Raw genomic sequence first — 19,084 nt, forward strand, 5'->3', positions numbered from 1 at the left:
CTTGATCACAGTGAATGGTGGAGCTGGCTTGAGGGGTTTAATTGCCTGTTCCTGCTTTTAGTTCTTATGTTCTTAGTTACATGTAATAAATATCTGTTGCATTGTTCCATTCCACAATATTCACACCCACTTCTTATGTTACAGAAAATATTATCAACATTGTTACATTATTTTGTTAGAACTCATGCCAGTAATATGCCTGGACCTTCCTACAGGAATCACTAGATTCTTGATGAAGGGCTTTGCACGAAACATCGATTTTCCTGCTCCTCGGATGCTGCCTGACCTGCTGTGCTTTTCCAGCAACACAGTCTCAATCCTGAATCTTCCTACTGCCTGTCATTTTGCTAGTGACAGCAGTGATGAGTGACAGGCCAACTTTCTAGCACCCAATTTATCCACTGCAGGGGCCATTTACTGTATTTTCCATCTTTAGCTATTATTTACCAGTGTCACCGGGTTTACATTGTTTGTAGAGTCTTCCAAGTAAACTCGAGAGCCATCCCTGTGGACTGAGGGAGGCAGCACTTCATTTTGGACACTGTTTGGTCCAGGGAAGATTACACTGGCAGCGATGGCTTCTCCCACAATATTGTTGCCATTTGTTCTTAGTGTTCCACTCTCAGTCCCAATTGTGGTGGCCTACCTGACTGGCCCTGGCACCACTGGACCCCACTTACTGACTCTGTGAGAACTGATCATGTAGGTGTAACCTCAGAAATAGCCTTTGTGAGTGATGCCACTGTGGAGGCAGTTGCACCCCTTGCCCTTTGATTGATCAACAGCTATTGTGTTAAGGCTACAGTTCTAAATGGGAGAGATGCAGCATCCCCCTCCCCTCCCCCACCCCTGTTCCCTGCCGAGTGCAGTCACTGAACTGGTAAAACACAAGATTCCACTATCTAATAACGTTTGGTTATTCTTTACTTCCAGCCTCAGCTGCAGAACGTCTATCACTTCTGCAAAATCTGATCAGAAATCTCTTTTTTCTCATACTAATGCAAATCAACATTGTGCTCATTTCCAGTATCTTGTGCCTTCATTTCATATTTCCAGTTTTTGTAGTTTTCCTTTTTATATCTTTGAGTAATTACACCACTGGTAAAATTGTTCTATATATTTGCTGTCTTATCTCTTGGCACATAGAAAGGCATTTCCTCTGATGCAGTAATGAAGTGTAATGCCTGTCACACAATGATAGTGGTCCATCTTTTTAGTATTTTATGTACAGTGAATCACACACACCATATTTGAGACAGGGAGAAAATAAAAAGATACAAGTGGCTGCAGTCATTCTACCACTCACCATTGTAGTAGTTATCTTTTCTTAAGGTTTTCAAGCAGACAGATTCTCATCAGTATTCCTAGCAACAGATATTAACATGGCAATCTGTAGGACTGTTAAAATATATAACATGCTGGCAAAATAAGACCAAGTCTTCTTAACCAGGAAAGCATAGGCTTGGGCAATGATTTCCCTTACTTCTTACCAGTGGCATTGGCAACAATTCATTTATTTCGTCTGAGGACTGCAGATGCTGGAGATTAGAGTCAAGAGTGCGGTACTGGAAAAGCACAGCAGGTCTGGCAGCATTTGAGGAGCAGGAGAATTCCTGATGAAGGGCTTTTGCCCAAAACGTCGACTCGTCTGCTCCTCAGATGTGGCATGACCTGCTGTGTTTTTCCAACACCACACTCTTGACAGGTTTCATTTATTGTATATCCATAATTGCCCATTAGAGATAGTGGTGAATCTTCGTTTGAACTATTATTGTATATTCTTTCATGAAAAGTAGGTGTCAATGGTAAGATCGGCTTTAGTTACCCAAACCTAATTACCCCACTGAACCAAATGCACTGCTAGGTTATTTGCAGAGATGAGTCAACCACAATGCTGTGGCTCTGGAGTAATATATAATCAATGGTGATTACAAGTTAACAATTAGAATAGCTTTTAATTCCAGACATTATTTTTCAAATTTCACCATCAGCCGTGGATTCGAATCATGTCCCCAGAGCATTCAACTTGGCTCAGGGTTACTGTTGCAGGAACAATACTTGTTACAAATGTAATGGATATTAGCTAAAATTTAGTTTCAACGACAGATAAACCAGTGAATGTAGTCTATAGATTCTCTAGCATTAGCTACATTTTAGGATACCAAATAAGTCGGGAGCAATTGAGGACATGTAGAAAAGGCATTACATTAACCATTGGTGACATTAAGACCATAATATATCAGAGAAGAATTAGGCCATTCAGTCAATCAAGCCTGCACAAACATTTCACCACTGCTAATGTATTTCTCAATCCCATTCTCATGCCTTCTCCCAATTGTTCATCCCCTTACTAATTTGGAACCAATCTACCTCCATCTCAAAGACACTCAATGATTTGGCCTCCATAATTTTCAATGGCAATGAGTTCCTTGAATTCACCACTCTCTGGTTGATGAAATTCCTCATTATCTCAGTTCCAAAGAGTCATTCCTTCTCTCTGAGTTTGTGACTTTGCCCACTAGTCTATAGGCCTAATGTAACCCCACTATTTTTCTTTAGAAAAAGGAGGTAGAGAAAACAGAATTTTAGACTACTTAGCCTGACATTGGTAATGGGAAAAATGCTGAAGCCCATTATAGAAGACTTAATTGCAAAACACTTGGAAAACAGTGGCAGGGTCAGAGACAGTCAGCGTGGATTTATGCAAGATAACTTGTGCTTGACAAATCTATTGGAATTTCTCAAGGATGTAATTAAAGGATGTTGATAAAGGGGTTAGGGTTATTTGTGGTTTACTTATACTTTCAAAAGGCTTTTGTTCAGGTCCAAATTTTCACTTGGGAATTCAACACCCTTGTGGACTCAATACTGAGATCAACAATTTGAGGGCTTGAGACACCTTCTCCCATGTCCTTACCCCAATCCCCATACATCAAACCTTGTTATCACATTGCTTGCATTTACCTATTGTCAGCCACTAATCATCTCCATGAGCAGCCATTCATCCTCCTAGGCTGACCATTATCCACTCCTTTGTCTATCCAACTATTCTTCACTTTCTTTGGGCTTTATCTCCACCTATCATTTATTCCTTACCTCCTCCCCTCACCTTATACTCTGCATAAAAGAAACTTTATTTTAGCTACTATCAGTTTTGAAAAGGGTCACTAGACCTGCAACATTAACTGATTTCTGGCCACAGATGCTGCTAGACCTTCTGCGTTTCTCCAGAAATGTCTGTTTTTGTTTCTGATTTCCACCAACCTCACTTCTTCTGTTTTTTTTTATTTTGGTGATTCAGGTGGAGCCCATCACATTAGACTAGCTCCTTCCTTTCCCATGAATTCAAACTTATTTCTCTGATACCAATTTTTAAGCCACACACTTACCTCTTAAATCTTGCTGTCACTGTGGCAATTTGCTCTGGCTCAAATAGTAATCAGGAGATTATTACCTCTTTGGTTCTGTTTTTTCATGTAGCACTTTGCTGCTCATATTTCCTCAGCTGAACTTCTTTCCTCTTTCTACCTATATCGTTGGTACCCACATGGACCATGACAACTGGATCCTCAAGTCCCTCTGCAGCCCAGATGAGATATAGAAGATAGATTCTTTTTGCTAAATGCCTGAATGCCCAAAGCTCATTACCTTTCTCTATAACTTTGCTCTGAACCTGCTTAGCAGGTTTTGTGTGCTCTTTAAAATTCCCTGAATTCTCAGTGGTGTTCAACACAATATTAATATGGGGACTTGGGGCAGGTTTATGTCTCAAATCTCAAAGTCAGCTACATAACTTCTGATGTAATTTGGTTTCACAATAAGTGCCACACACAATATGGCATTTTTCCTTCCATTTATCCATTTATTTTCCCTCACTGGGTCACACATCAGACTGAGGTGACCTATTTATAATGTTCAAAGGCTCATTCCTCTTTACAGCACCTTATGACTAAAAAATGAGGTCTGCAGATGCTGGAGATCACAGCTGCAAATGTGTTGCTGGTCAAAGCACAGCAGGTTAGGCAGCATCTCAGGAATAGAGAATTCAACGTTTCGAGCATAAGCCCTTCATCAGGAATAAGAGAGAGAGAGCCAAGCAGGCTGAGATAGGGACTCACTGAAATCCTTGTAGAGGGAGGAAGAGGGCACCTTATGACGCCATTACAGCTAATATATCAAAAAGTTGTCTTTTTAAACATCGAAACATAGAAGATTGGAGCAGGAGGAAATCACTCGGCCCCTTGAACCTGCTATGCCATTCATCATGATCATGGCTGATCATCCAGCTCAATAGCCCAATCATGCTTTCTCCCTATAACCTTTGATCCTATTCGCTCCAAGTGATTCTAGCCACCTCTTGAATACATGCAATGTATTCAACTGCTTCTGCGGTAATGAATTCCACAGGCTCACCATTCTTTGGGTGAAGAAATATCTCCTCATTTCCATCCTAAATGGTCCACCCTGAATCCTCATACTGTGACTCCTGATTCTGGACACACTCGCCATCAGGAACTTCATCCCTGTATCTACCCTGTCTCGTCCTGTGAGAATTTTATAAGTTTCTATGAGATCTGCCCTCATTCTTTTAAATTCCAGGGACTACATGCCCAGTTGATCCTGTCTTTCCTCATAGTCAGTCCTACCATCCCGGGAATCTGTCTGGTGAACCTTTGCTGAACCAAGCATGTCCTTTCTTAGACTAGGATACCAAGCTGTATATAATACTTCAGCTCTGCCCCCTTTAATTAAGGTCCCAACTAAAACACTAAAGAACTTTTAATTTCAGGTGTTAATTGATACGCATTTCCAACATTGCTGTGTTTTAATTTGAATTCACACGCTCTTTAAAAGATTCAGTGAGAAATATCTCACTATTATGTGTTCAAAAACACCTGCCATTTTATTTCATGTTGGAAAGAATGAATTGTTACTCTCAAGCTATTAAGATGAAGACCTCTTCAATTGAATCATACGTTTACAAAATTGCAACAAATGACATTGGTCATGTGAAAGAGAATTGTCAATATCGAGATCCACTCAAGACAAAGGTAGAGATTAATAATGAAAAAAAAATGCAATTAATTAAAATTACACTGGGATAGAAAACATTTTCATGCAATGTTCCAGCACCTGACCTATGTAAAATGTTCTACTCAATATCAAATGGAAAACCCTTTTTGTATATTTGGATGAGAATAGACCTATGTCTGAATCCACATATATTTACTTGAAAATATAATAAATATTTTCTGATGAGGAATAAAGGAAAATTTGAGTTTTCATTGTCAAATTACAAGTGTCATTACAGGTTCTTCCAATATAAATTAACAAGAAACAGTAACTGTCTAAGTGGAAGGTTATACAAGGTCATGCATACGAGTTAGGAAGCTTGTTGTTGACATAGAATCATTAATATTACCTGTCATATTGCAGTAGACTTTGAATGGTCCTAGTGGACCACTGCCATCAGGATCTATCCAGTAAGAATCCGATGTTTTGCCAAGGTGCTTATATGCCTCACAGGATTGTTCATACATTGCTAGAACAGAGCACAAATTGAGTTAAATTGAAAATCTTTTGAATTTAAAAGAACTGAATAAACACTGCAAGCTGCCAAGATGAGATTAAAAAATACAAAGCAAATAAGGCAATGACCTTGATACAACAGGAGAGATTCATTCAAAAGTTGACTAATTAACAGCTGGGAGAATGTAGTATTTGAATAACAGCCAGTGTACTGGGACACTGTTAGATCACAGGCTTTTCACTGCTATCCAGATATAAACTGAATTTTTAAACTGGCATATTGAGATGAATGTGCTCATTTACCTAAATGAGGTGTATTCATTCTGGATACCAAAATACCTTTGCTCTTTTTCGGCTTGGTGTCAATATTAGGTACATAAAGGTCGGGTGTAGTGCAGGCCACATACAAACTAAAGTTTCCTCGATTCAGGAAAGACAAAAAGGCCTCAACTACAAATTCAGAATTGGGTCAATGTGATATTTTCTGTCTCTCACACCAATTTCCTGTGTTTCATCTCAGAAAAATATTGTTAATTCTGCACAGAATATATTTAAATACAAGGCCCAAAGGTAAAAGTAAATGCTAACCTCTATTTCAATTATAGGCCCAAATTTCAAAGGAATGTAGTCATTCTTAAAAACATTTCTGAAAAATTGCCAGCTAGGTTTCACCATAATGCAACTAAAGGCAACATTTCAGAAAGCATGTTAACCAAATTATAATGACAAATTTATCATTAACTCCAATGCATAATTTCACCAAGCAAAAAAAAAGGTATTTCATCAGTGCTTAGAAAACAAACTTGAAACATATAGAAACTTTGGCTTGAATTGAAAACATCTTGTTCTGGAATCAATTTGTACAAAAGGTGTAGTTAGACATGAAAACATGTAGCAATATGCTGATAACACGACACTGACTATTCTATCTAGTAGTAGGAAGTTAAAAAAATAAAAGACCTATAATTGTAAAGCATACAGTAAAATGATCACCAGTTTAAGATGTAAGTTTGCAGATGACACCAAAATTGGAGGTGTAGTGAAGGTTACCTCAGATTACAACAGGATCTGGACCAGATGGGCCAATGGGCTGAGAAGTGGCAGATGGAGTTTAATTCAGATAAAGGCGAGGTGCTGCATTTTGGAAAAGCAAATCTTAGCAGGACTTATACACTTAATGGTAAGGTCCTAGGGAGTGTTGCTGAACAAAGAGACCTTGGAGTGCAGGTTCATAGCTTCTTGAAAGTAGAGTTGTTGCAGGTAGATAGGATAGTGAAGAAGGCATTTGGTATGCTTTCTTTTATTGGTCAGAGTATTGAGTACAGGAGTTGGGAGGTCATGTTGTGGCTGTATAGGACATTGGTTAGGCCACTGTTGGAATATTGCGTGCAATTCTGGTCTCCTTCCTATCGGAAAGATGTTGTGAAACTTGAAAGGGTTCAGCAAAGATTTACAAGGATGTTAGGAGTAAGTGAGAACTGCAGCTGCTGGAGATCAGAGCTGAAAAATGTGTTGCTGGAAAAGCGCAGCAGGTCAGGCAGCAACCAAGGATCAGGAGAATCGACGTTTCAGGCATAAGCCCTTCTTCAGGAATCCTGAAGGGCTTATGCCCGAAACGTCGATTTACAAGCGTGTTGCCAGGGTTGGAGGATCTGAGCTACAGGGAGAGGCTGGGGCTGTTTTCCCTGGAGCGTCGGAGGCTGAGAGGTGACCTAATAGAGGTTTACAAAATTATGAGGGGCATGGATAGGATAAATAGACTAAGTCTTTTCCCTGGGGTCGGGGTGTCTAGAACTAGAGGGCATAGGTTCAAGGTGAGAGGGAAAAGATATAAAAAAGACCTAAGGGGCAACTTTTTCATGCAGAGGGTGGTACGTGCATGGAATGAGCTGCCAGAGGATGTGGTGGAGGTTGATACAATGGCAACATTTAAGAGGCATTTGGATGGGTATATGAATAGGAATGGTTTGGAGGGATATGGGCCGGGTGCTGGCAGGTGGGACTAGATTGGGTTGGGATATCTAGTCGGCATGGACGGATTGGACCGAAGGGTCTGTTTCCATGCTGTACATCTCTATGATTCTATGACTGTATGAGTAAATCTCGGAATCCTGTACTTAGTTCTGACACTGTATCTATAGAAGGGTCACGAGCCTCAAAACGTTAATTCTGCTTTCTGTCAGCATATGCTGTCAGACCTCCTGAGTTTCTCCTGCAATTTTTTTTGTTGTCATTTTCACTCTCGGATTTGATGGTGGTGCCTTTTAATAAAGCATGATTTTCAACATGCAATGTTTGTCCAAAAATATTGATATTAATAAATATCATACAAGATCACATGGAAAACTTTGCCAATCATCTGCTCATCACAAAATTAGGAAACTAAAAGTCACAAAACAAACAAACTCAAAGTGACTTTGCAAGTATGTTGTTAAGATCTTGGATGAGATGGCCAAAGTTTGAGTTGTTCGGGTCCAATAACATTTTTTTTACGAGTAGACAAAGTGTGAGACTCACACATTTGCTGAAAGAATATAGCTACGAGATCCTATTGTTTTAAACAAAAATAAGCTTTTCTATAAAAAGTTAGAACTGCATTAAAATCTACAAGGAAGATACTAATTGTATTCTGACAATCAGAACCAACTTGAGGTAAATAAAAGGTAACAAGCTGTGATATATCCCCTCATAGACACATCAAATAACAAATGTGGTCAAACAGATCCCAGGCTTCATAGCAACCCCTCAAACATAAGTTATACTGTGTGGTCATCAAATCTCATTAAACTTTACAAAGGACTCAAATTTCTTGACTTTTAAAGACCTCATGTTGGATTGACTCAAAAGCTACTCCATTACAGAATACTTCAATTACTACTTGCTTCTCTGTTTCTCAATCCTATCTTCCGATTCACAAGGTTTCAATCCAGTATCTAAAACTGACACCCTTCCAGCTTTTCAGCTTCTTTGAGAAGAACACTCATATTCTCAGGCATTCCTCTGCTCAACTTCATTAAAAGACCACTACTGCTTACAGACTTTTTTTGCTCAATATCCAGTTCTCTGGCAGACAGGTCCTTTATAGGTCCACTAAATGGAGAAGTACCTGAGGAATAGTCACCTTCACCGGCTCCTGAGTAACTGCATGCAATCTTTTAACTGTTGCCTAATGAGTAGGATTAGTAGGGTTTATGTATCATTTTGCTAAATGCTTGTATTTTTCTAGTTTCCTCTTTAAACTCCGGTTGGAACATCAACAATTATATGTAGTTCATAATCATTTTATGGTTAACCAAATGCAGTGAAAACGCAAAGTTTTCTTTCGAACCATCTTGACCAATTTGTACTTTTAATGCATACTGTGGATTTTTAACTTTTCTAATGTAACTACAAATCAATCCACCCAGTGGCTCTCCTTCTCTTCATATATGAATGCCTAGTAATACAGTACATAATAAAATGAATGTTGTATTGGTTTCTCAACTTGCTTAAAGAAGAACTTGGGCTTCTCATAACTTTAAGTTTCCTGTGGCAAGTATCTATTTCTGACTGACAACCAGTTTTAAAATCATCTTCTTCAATTACTTCCTCTCCAATAGATTTTGCCATGTCAGATGAATCATATGCACCGAGGGAGGTTTGCTCTCTTCCGCCATCCTAGTTTTGAGTTTATCTGAATGATGAACCACAGCCTTCTGCACACATTTGTTTTCTCCACTCTAATTTGTCAAAAATGGACATTTCACTTCCACTTCTTTCATAATATCCTCCAAGTATTTGTTTATGGTCTCACTGTCTAATGCATTATCAAGCTTGACAATCTTATAATTCAGGTAGGTAAAAACAATGACTGCAGATGCTGGAAACCAGATTTTGGATTAGTGGTGCTGGAAGAACCTTATGATTCAGTTGAGCAACTGCTCTGGTCAGTTCAGTTACCTTCGTTTCAACATGGTGTTCCAATATTTCATCAATCTGTGTTGTCAAGTCTATATTCAACCAACTGTTCTGATTCATCAGCAATTCCTTCTTCTATTTGAGGTGCATTACACATTATATCATACAACTTTCCGTTACCTGAAGTTTATCAAGTTTTAATTGAATATCTCGGTTGAATTTGCTGTGACAAGTTTATTATTTCAATGTTTCAAGCTAACAATCAACAGGCAGGTGAAGGAGGCAAATGGAATGCCTCTTTGCAATATTACAGGGTCTTGGTGATATCACAGCTAGAGTATTGTGTGCAATTTGGTCTCTTTATCTAAGGAAGGATGAATACACTAATGTTTTACAAGACTGCTTGTTAGGAATGGGAGGACTAATTTATAAAGAAAGACTGAATCAATTAGGACCATAAACAATTCGGAATACATTCACTGAAGTTTAGAAAAATGAAGGGGTGTCTCATGGAAACCTTTAAAATCCTAACAGGACTAGACAGTGTAAATCAGGATGTTTCTGATGAGTGGAGGCGCCAGAATCAGTGGTCAAAGTTGAAGGAGACTGCACTTGGAGTAGGCCTGATGGATAAATAACCTCAATCAGAGAGTGGTGAGCCTGTGTACTCTCACCGAAAATGGTTGAGGCCCAAACAGTGAATATTTTTGAGAAGGAGTTTGATTTAGTTCAGGGAGTTTAAAGGTACAGAACGCTATGGTGAGAAGGCTGGAACAGGGTACTGAGTCGGGTGATCAGCCATGATCATAACGAATGGTGGAGCAGGTTCAGTGGGCTCAATGGCCTACTCTTGCACATTTTTAAAAAATGTTTTTATGCATGCAAAGAAAGGTGATCCAAGTTACAATTTTATGCACAAACTATTTGTTCCTTACCAGAATTAATGTAATGTGAATATGGATAGCAAACTGTGATTAAACAGCCTACAGAGCACATCAAGTAGCAAATGTGTTCAAGACAAATTCCAAGCCTTTCTCAGCAACTTCACTTCTAGACATTAGAGATACTTTAGATTATCAAGTTTCATTAAACTTTAAACTTTACAAGGATTCCAATTTCTTCTCTTTCAAAGACGTAGCTTTAGAACTCCCTCAAAATGTGGAATTCCTCTTTGATTGCTGACCTTCCAGTTCCTTATTCCTGTCTCCTGAGACTACATCATTGCTGGACTCAACATACTGCACTCCAACATCTCATCACAGGCACAATTCCAGCTCTTTAGCTGCTCTTGAAAAACAAATTCCAACTCATGGATATTCCTTTGCCCTAATTTCAATAATAAACCAGCTTCCTGCTTCTCTTTGCCTAACTGTTAGCTTTCTGGCAGACAGCATTCTTCAATGTTGACTAAACTGTTAAGTACCTTAGGACTAGATATTGTCTTCATTGCCTGCTCCTGATTAATTGTCAATAACCTCTTTACTGCTTGTCGTGACATGGTCAGTAAGCCTTGATCGGTTCTGAGTGACCTATAGAAACTTCATAGTAAGCTTTACATTTATACCTAAGCAGTATTGAATTTAACTAACACTTTGCAACAGTCAAATGTACAACTTTTTGGAACTCTGTTCCCTGTCTCTTATCATTTTCACACATTATTGGTTTACACATTACAAATTGCACACAAGAAAATTGTTTTCATCACAACATTAACAGCATTTGAAAGGTAGTGAAATAATGTAGAGCCACACAATTTGAAAAAAAAAATTAAAAGCTTTATTTCCAATGCTGATTGAAACACCTGTTAAGTGGTCAAATGGAGAAAATAAATTTCTTGTCAATTAGAGACGCAGTAGTTTTAAATATTTTGTTTAAAAAAACCCTCTAAATCGGAAAATCTGGATCCATATATCTATAAACATTATGACTACATCACCAGTATCAAATAAATGCTCAATGTTATGTGCAAACAATAAATATTCTAAATGTGACATTATAAAAGTATAAAATTGATTATTTCCATTATTTATTCTCATCCTGACCTGATCATCTCCCACACATTATGCCTTGCATAAAGCCTATATTAGAATATTATGCATCATGGGGGTAAATTCAACCTGAACAATTATTTCCCCATACAGGTTTAACCTTTCACTATAGAATATTGGGCATATACTACTCATCTAAAATATAAGAGCTTAAAATGTGATTTTACATTGTGCATTAGCTCTGAGAAATGGGCTAAAATAAAGATTTCAAAATTAATTGAAATCAAGAGCTATTGGAATGGACAGAGCTATTCATTATTGTGATCATTGAGCAAAAGAAAAAGGGGATCATTCGTTGCTGTGAAACTGGGATAGCTGAACCATTAAAACAAAATGGCACAATTGCCCATTTTCTCTCAACCTGTTCACTGGCCTAATGTGATTGTGGCATGCTTCAAAGTGAATTCAAACCACCATATGTGCACTGTGTGAATCAAATAACTCATTCCAATAATCAATCTGAATGCTGTATTTGTAACAGAGGCGGTCAAGAATTTCCCTTCAAAATTTCTTCTGAAAATAAAAATGTATGCTTTGAATTCTTACATGATATTCATAGCATTTCTGGGTGAAAATGTTCTACAAAATAACTAACTTATTACTCAGCTCACTGACCACACAGCTAACTCATGAACACCATGTTGTGTCACATGAGCTCTCAGATGTGATTTCAGTATTTACAGGGTATTATTTTTTGTTTTCCTTTACTTAGAATGAATGTTAGCCTAGCCAATCCTCCCTTATTATGTGTGGAGATCTCCCAAGACGTTTTTTTTTATTCTCATGCTAAGATAAACATCTTATTTTATTCATTATTAGTACTTGATGACAAATTGTCATTTTATTGTTCTGGAAATGAGCTTTCCTTAGTTATTATTTTATCAACTCCCATGATTCCATCGCAACTTTAAATTAAATGCTTGGATTGGTTCAGAAAGGCTAAATGCCAAATTGCTCATTCATTCCTTTCTGTTCCATTTAAAATAAAACTACTCTTTGATTTTTGTAGTGAAATTCTAAAGAAGTTCAATTTTTACCCTCTAAGACATTTTGTTACAGATCTTAACTACACTCATTTGTATGGCTAGAGCTTGATACATGGTTTTCACGCAAGATCCTGCTAGCGAATATATATTTCCTTCTTATGGCTAATCAGTCAGCAAAATACAAGACCTCTCCGTACCAATGACACTTGTGTAAATCTTTCTATTTATCAGACCTTTATTTTGCTTAATAGTTTGAAATTACAGGAAATTAAAAATAGCCAACTTGTAATTATACAGAATTTGATTCACATAAATTTGGAAGCAGTTTTTTTTCTGAAGGATTAAACTAAGAGAAAACATATGAGCTGAGAATTGAAAATTTTCCAATTAAATCAATGCGCATTAATTCAGTTATCAGCAGAGCTCTTTCTCTGCTCCTGATAACTGAATCAATGTGTGCTGCATCATAATGCTTTCTAAATGAAAGGAATTGAGCACAGAAAATAAAAATGACCTAATTATAATGTGTGCATTAGCTCAAACAGGCTGTAAACTTTAATTTCCATTTGAATCATAATCAACAAGAATTTTCATACAGACAAGATTCTAATTAAATCTGTGGCTCATAGGCAACTTTCCTTCGCAAATATTCAATCCATGAATAAAGTTATCAGTTTAATTTAGAGTTTTACACTGATGTTAGTCTTGGACTACTCTTATGTGGTGGAGACAACTAATCCCTTTGCACAAGTCATTTTAAATCGAAAACTTCTTTAATCAAACAAGCAATTTAAATTTATCATACCAGTGACTGGATAGTTAACAAGGACTAATACAAGGGAATTGAAATTTGTCAAAATAGCTATTTGCGAACACAAGTAATCTGTGTCATAATTTGTGTACAATATAATTTGTACATTTGACTAATACAAAATTAAACAATCAATTTTTAATCAATGTAAGTCATGCAAGATACACAAACTTTAATGTGCGCTGTCACAATGAAGGAAGATGATTTCGTGTTCACAGTTCTCTATGCTACGGATTTCTAATACCACAATATATTGCATCATTGGAACAGGCTAAGACCAGTCCAATCAAGCAGAAGAAAGGTTAGAAGAGAATAGAATAGCAATTTATTGTCATCCGCATTTTTCAAAAAAGTACAGTGAAACATTTTATAACAGCGTCTGTATCAATGACATGAGTCAAAGATAAGAAGATATAAAGCATAAAAATCAAGGCAAAGTTCATCTCAGATCAATTTCATTTCAAGAAAAGCCAATTAAAATGACAAATGGAATACCCGGTAGCCTCTCCCAAAGACAACATCCACCCTGGATGAGACCGCCAAACCGAGAACCGCCCTCAGGGATAAGGCAACTGCCATGTCAGGTCAAAACCACTCCTCAGGCTGCTGGAAAACCCAGAATGAGACCTCCACACTGAGACGAGACCTCCATGTCGAAGAAGACCTCCATGCCAGACAAAACCTGCCAAGCCTAGAATGCCCGGAGGTCGCCACAAAAGACATTCATTCTGGTACAAGACCTTCATGCTAGGATGCAAGAGGCAATCCAGAAGGCCACCATGCCAAGCTGACACCGCCCCTCTAGAACGAGGCCAGCATGCCAGGCTGTTGCTGGGCTGAGATAGCCATGCTGGGTTGGAAGACTCCTCATCACTGGGCCCAGGCTGGGAGAAGATGCCTTCCACCAAAGCCTACACTGATATCCAGTTAAGAATACCTCAATGTTGCCGATCACATGCTGGTTTTCAATTCCCTTCACAGACTTTTTTTCTTCTCACTTCCTGGCCCATTAAAATATAGACAGAGAAGAAATGTGGAAAAAAATATTTAAAAGGGGTATGGTGGAATAAAACGTGAGAAACGGTTTGGGTTCCAAGGAATGGATTTAAAGGCTTTCACCTTCATGTCTCTGAACAGAAAGTAAACGACATCAGTGGTCATATTATAAAAGAAAGTCACAGTATACAAGCTAGGATACAAATGAATTCCTACTTACCCAACACACATGATGTGTAAAGAAAATAATCACTCATAACCATAAACAATTTGTACATTGTGGTGTGGTGCACTTTCATTTGTCCCTGTACAGGTCTTGCATTCACATCTTTGATATGTTCAAATATTCTAAAAGCAAGTATCTGAGTATTTGTTGACTGTTTATCTGGCGTCTGGTGAGTCATGGGGTGATAGTCCTCCTCCAGGGAATGTCATTCACGTGGCCAATTTTATTTGAGCAAGATACTTGCCATCCAGATTCAATGTTTCTCTTAGGTCGATGCTCTTCTCATTTACAAGAGCTAGGGGGTGTGATGGATCTCAGTGAAAAGAAGGGAGAAAAGCCGCAGATACAGTCAGGTGGATAGGTGAACTCCAAGAAAAGTAGGAGAGGTAGGCAGGTAGTACAGGGGTCTGCTGTGGCTATCCTCATTTCAAAAAAATATGCTGTTTTAGAAAATGTAGAGAGTGACGGTCTTTCAGGGGAATGTAGCACAAACAGCCAAGTTTCTGGTATCAAGACAGGCTCTAATGTAATGAAAACAAGTGATCCGTTGTGATAGGGGACGCTCTAGTCAGAGGCACTAACAGACGTTTCTGCGGCCAGCAGAGAACAATCAGTATAGTGTTGCCTCCTTGGTGCAGGATCAAGGATGTCTCAGAGAGGGTGCAGAATGCTTTCAAAGGGAGAGAGAGAGGCCAACAGGAAGTCATTGTACACATTGATACCAAAGACATAAGAAGGAAAAGGATGAGATTCTGAAGGGAGAATATAGAAAGTTAGGCAGGAATTTAAAAAGGAGGTCCTCGAGGGTAGCAATGTTTAGCTTTCTCCTGGTGCTTCAAGCTAGTGAGGGTAGGAAGAGGAGGACAGAGCAGATGAATGTGTAGCTGAGGAGCTGGTGTATGGGAGAAGGGTTCACATTTTTGGATCATTGGAATCTCTTCTGGGCTGGAAGTGACCTGTACAAGGAGGACGGATTGCACCTGAATTAGAAGGGGACTAATATATTGGCAGGGAGATTTGCTCGAGCTGCTCGGGAGGATTTAAACTAGTAAGGTGGGGTGGGGGTTTGACCCAGGGAGATCAATCTGAGACTGGTACAGTTGAGAAAAGAAATGAGTCAGTCAGGGCAGGCAGGGACAAAGCAGAGAACAAGGTAGTACTGATAAATTAAACTGCATTTACTTTAATGTAAGAAGCCAAACAGGGAAGGCAGATGACCTCAGGGCATGGTAAGAAATGTGGGACTGGGTTATGATAGCAATTACAGAAACATGGCTCAGGGATGGACAAGACTGGCAGCTTAACGTCACAGGTTACGAATGTTAAAGGAAAGACAGAAAGGGAGATGATCAGAGAATTAGATAGGGTGGACATTAAGAGTCTTTTGAGGTAAAAACAATGACTGCAGATCCTGGAAACCAGATTCTGGATTAGTGGTGCTGGAAGAACACAGCAGTTCAGGCAGCATCCAAAGTGCAGCAAAATCGACATTTTGGGCAAAAGCCCTTCATCAGGAATAAAGGCAGTGAGCCTGAAACATGGAGAGATAAGCTAGAGGAGGGTGGGTGTGGGGAGAAGGTAGCATAGAGTACAATGGGTGAGTGGGGGAGGGGATGAAGGTGATAGGTCAGGGAGAAGAGGGTGGAGTGGATAGGTGGAAAAGGAGATAGGTGGAAACGGCCGGACAAGTCATGGGGACAGTGCTGAATTGGAAGTTTAGAACTAGGGTGAGGTGGGGGAAATGAGGAAATTTTTTTCACCCAGTGGGCTGTGGATATCTGGAACTCTCTGCCTGAAAAAGTAGTCGAGATAGGGACACTCAAGCCATTTAATAATTATTCAGATGAACACCTGAAACACCATAGCATGCAAGAATATAAGCCAAGACTGGAAACTGCGATACGAGTAGATGGATGCTTGATGACCAGTGTCATCACAATGGGCTAAAGGATGCTTTACATGTTGTAAAAACTATTAGACTATATGACTATGATATTGAGAAAGTTGCTAACTTGCTCGATAGGAACCACGGCTTATAGCAACTGCTGAGGGAAAAAAATAATTAGTTTTCTTCAGGCTTGACATATTTTTTAGTTCAGAGCATAAATAAGCCTTTCCCTTCCAGTGATCTAATGGTTTCTGCCCAAATGTTCACATCCCCAAGCTTTACAGCTGGCTGGGGGACGGCGGGCAATCATATAGCAGTTGACAGGCAGGAGGCTTTCTCATTGATATCTGGTCAAATCAGTTATTGTTGCTAGCCATATATAACTAATTGTCTTTCTGTAATGGTCTTTCGTGAACATTGGTTTCATACCATAAGTGAGAAGGAGCAGGTCACATCTGTACTTTGAAAATTGCAGTCGTGTGACCACACTGACTGAGGTCAGCAGAACTAGCACACATTAGTTGTTAATTCTACTAAATCTTCATCAGTTCAACATATATGGGTAGGATATTACAGTTGATATCAAACTATTTCAGCCCTAACACCCTGAGTTTCAGTTCTCTGTGTACTCCACTCAACATTGATGGACATGCCATCTAGGTCCAACTCCCTGGAATTCCTCTCAAATCCCTCTACTTACAGAGTTACAGATTCAATACAGCACAGAAACTGACCCTTCGGCCTAACTCACCCATGCCGACCTGGCCCATTTGCATACTTGTGGATGTTCAGGATATTTCTTTGAACACATCACTTTGACCAAACTCCTGGTCATCCTACTCAGCCTTCCTACTTAGCTGGAATTCACCTCCCACCATAGTGTTGCACATTGCAGTGCTTTTGTCTACACAGTTGTATTGCCATTTAGTAATGCTGGTACTGTTAGTGTGTTTGTCACTGATAATGTCATCACTGTGGTGTGACTTCATTGCAGGGGTCCTTAGCAGATGACACAAATTAATGACTGGCTCCATGCTGACATGAAACTCGTGGATCCAGTTCTCTCGAGTTGTTAGGCATGCCAAGGTTTACTGAAATAATTGGTGACATCAGATGAATATCTACCATGGGTGGATCACAAATTGACAAATAAAATTGGTCATTGGTAATGGCACAATATGGATGATATGGATTTAGCAACTTAATTAAATTTGTTTGAATGATAGAAAATTAATAGTTTTGGATGTGGAACAGCTGACAGTTCACTAATTTTGCTTAATCAGCAAAAAATCATTTTTACCTCAAATCTTTTTATTTATTTTTTCAATTACTTTAAGCATTAAGTACTTAGCAGTAAAGTAGCAGTAATTTACAGAGGATACTACATTTGGAATAGTTTTCAATTATTGCTAAAATGCACCCTAAGCTGATCAGAACTCTGATATTGTGGGAAATGCCTCAAGATCCCAGCATCTTTACCAATGTTCCAGTTGCACATGGCAATGATTTTCTGTACAGTCAGTTTCTGAAACACTGATAATGAGAAAATCTTCTCTCATTACATAGTCATATCCTTTTTAAAAATCTAATTCAAGAATTACAAAAAGTTTTAAACATGAGATGAATATTTATTTTAAAATACATACTCGAGGAATTCCCTCATGTGTCATGTTAAAGTCTCATGAAAATGTCCCTTTAAGTTGTGGCTTCAGGCAGTTTCCTCTTCTGCATGTTTACCAAGGATACAAGTATTGTTTCCAAGCTATTCTGACATGAGAGGCAAAGCAGATTAAAGAACCCCATTTGCATTCTGCAAAACATGCTTCATAAGGCTCTTACTAGACTTTGATGCAAAATTCAATTCAGAATGTAAGTGGGGTATGTTCAGCAAGGAATCATTTTTATCATTCACTGAAGAGATCTTAGGATGGTATCTTGTCAAAAACAAGTCCAGTGGGTGCCTATTTTCACCTTCACATTTGATTTCCACGGAAATGAATTCGAAGTCAAGTGGGTGCATTTTGGCCAGATCACATTGTTCACCTTTCAAGCAAATAAAGTCGATACCAACTCTAAGTTTGTTATGCCGTTGCAATAAAAAACGAATATGTTTAATGGGAATGCTAGATGTACAACAGTGTTCTTTATTCAACACCCTCCTTTTTCACATTGGTGATTGTGTAAGTGCACAAATTCTGATGCATTCACATAGATATTGCAATTTTACAAAAGTTGAAGTACATATATAATTTAAACATCTGTATAAACAATTAATAATCATTTGTTTGGAAATGCAATGAAAAAAATGTACTCAATAAATAAAAAGAAACATTACCATAATTTAACAGTAAAAATCAGACTTTTAGTTCCACATCTTTACGTTGTGATACACATAGAAACAGTATCCTTTTTAATAAAGGTCCTCTGTCATTCCTGTGTTTCTGAACACAATTTTCTCCAAGTTATTAGATAGAGGGAATATTATGAACAGAACACCTGATGTTTGTAATTGAGGTCCTTCTGCTTATTTGGAAACAATGATAGATATTGTTTTTGCTTTAGAAAGAAAAATGCTCATTTTCAAGGTCCTCTAAGGGCTTCTTGTCACATCACTGCTGTACTGAAATTTCATCTGACATCAGCCAAAAAGACGGGAAGGAAAATCATTTAGACTGACTGTTATCATCTTCAGTGGAGTCTCTG

The 19,084-nt window shown here is 38.5% G+C and overlaps 1 protein-coding gene across 1 annotated transcript in view; it reads right to left on the reverse strand.

Moving 5' to 3' along the window:
• Positions 1–19,084, reverse strand: part of LOC132816073 (contactin-associated protein-like 2) — a 1,374,393-nt gene that overhangs the window by 884,967 nt on the left and 470,342 nt on the right. The window contains exon 12 of the mRNA XM_060825502.1: positions 5,423–5,542. Within this exon, the coding sequence (XP_060681485.1) occupies positions 5,423–5,542 (120 nt within the window). The remainder of the gene's footprint in view (positions 1–5,422; positions 5,543–19,084) is intronic.

This window comes from Hemiscyllium ocellatum, chromosome 5, assembly GCF_020745735.1.
Source record: "Hemiscyllium ocellatum isolate sHemOce1 chromosome 5, sHemOce1.pat.X.cur, whole genome shotgun sequence".
Lineage (NCBI taxonomy): Eukaryota > Metazoa > Chordata > Chondrichthyes > Orectolobiformes > Hemiscylliidae > Hemiscyllium > Hemiscyllium ocellatum.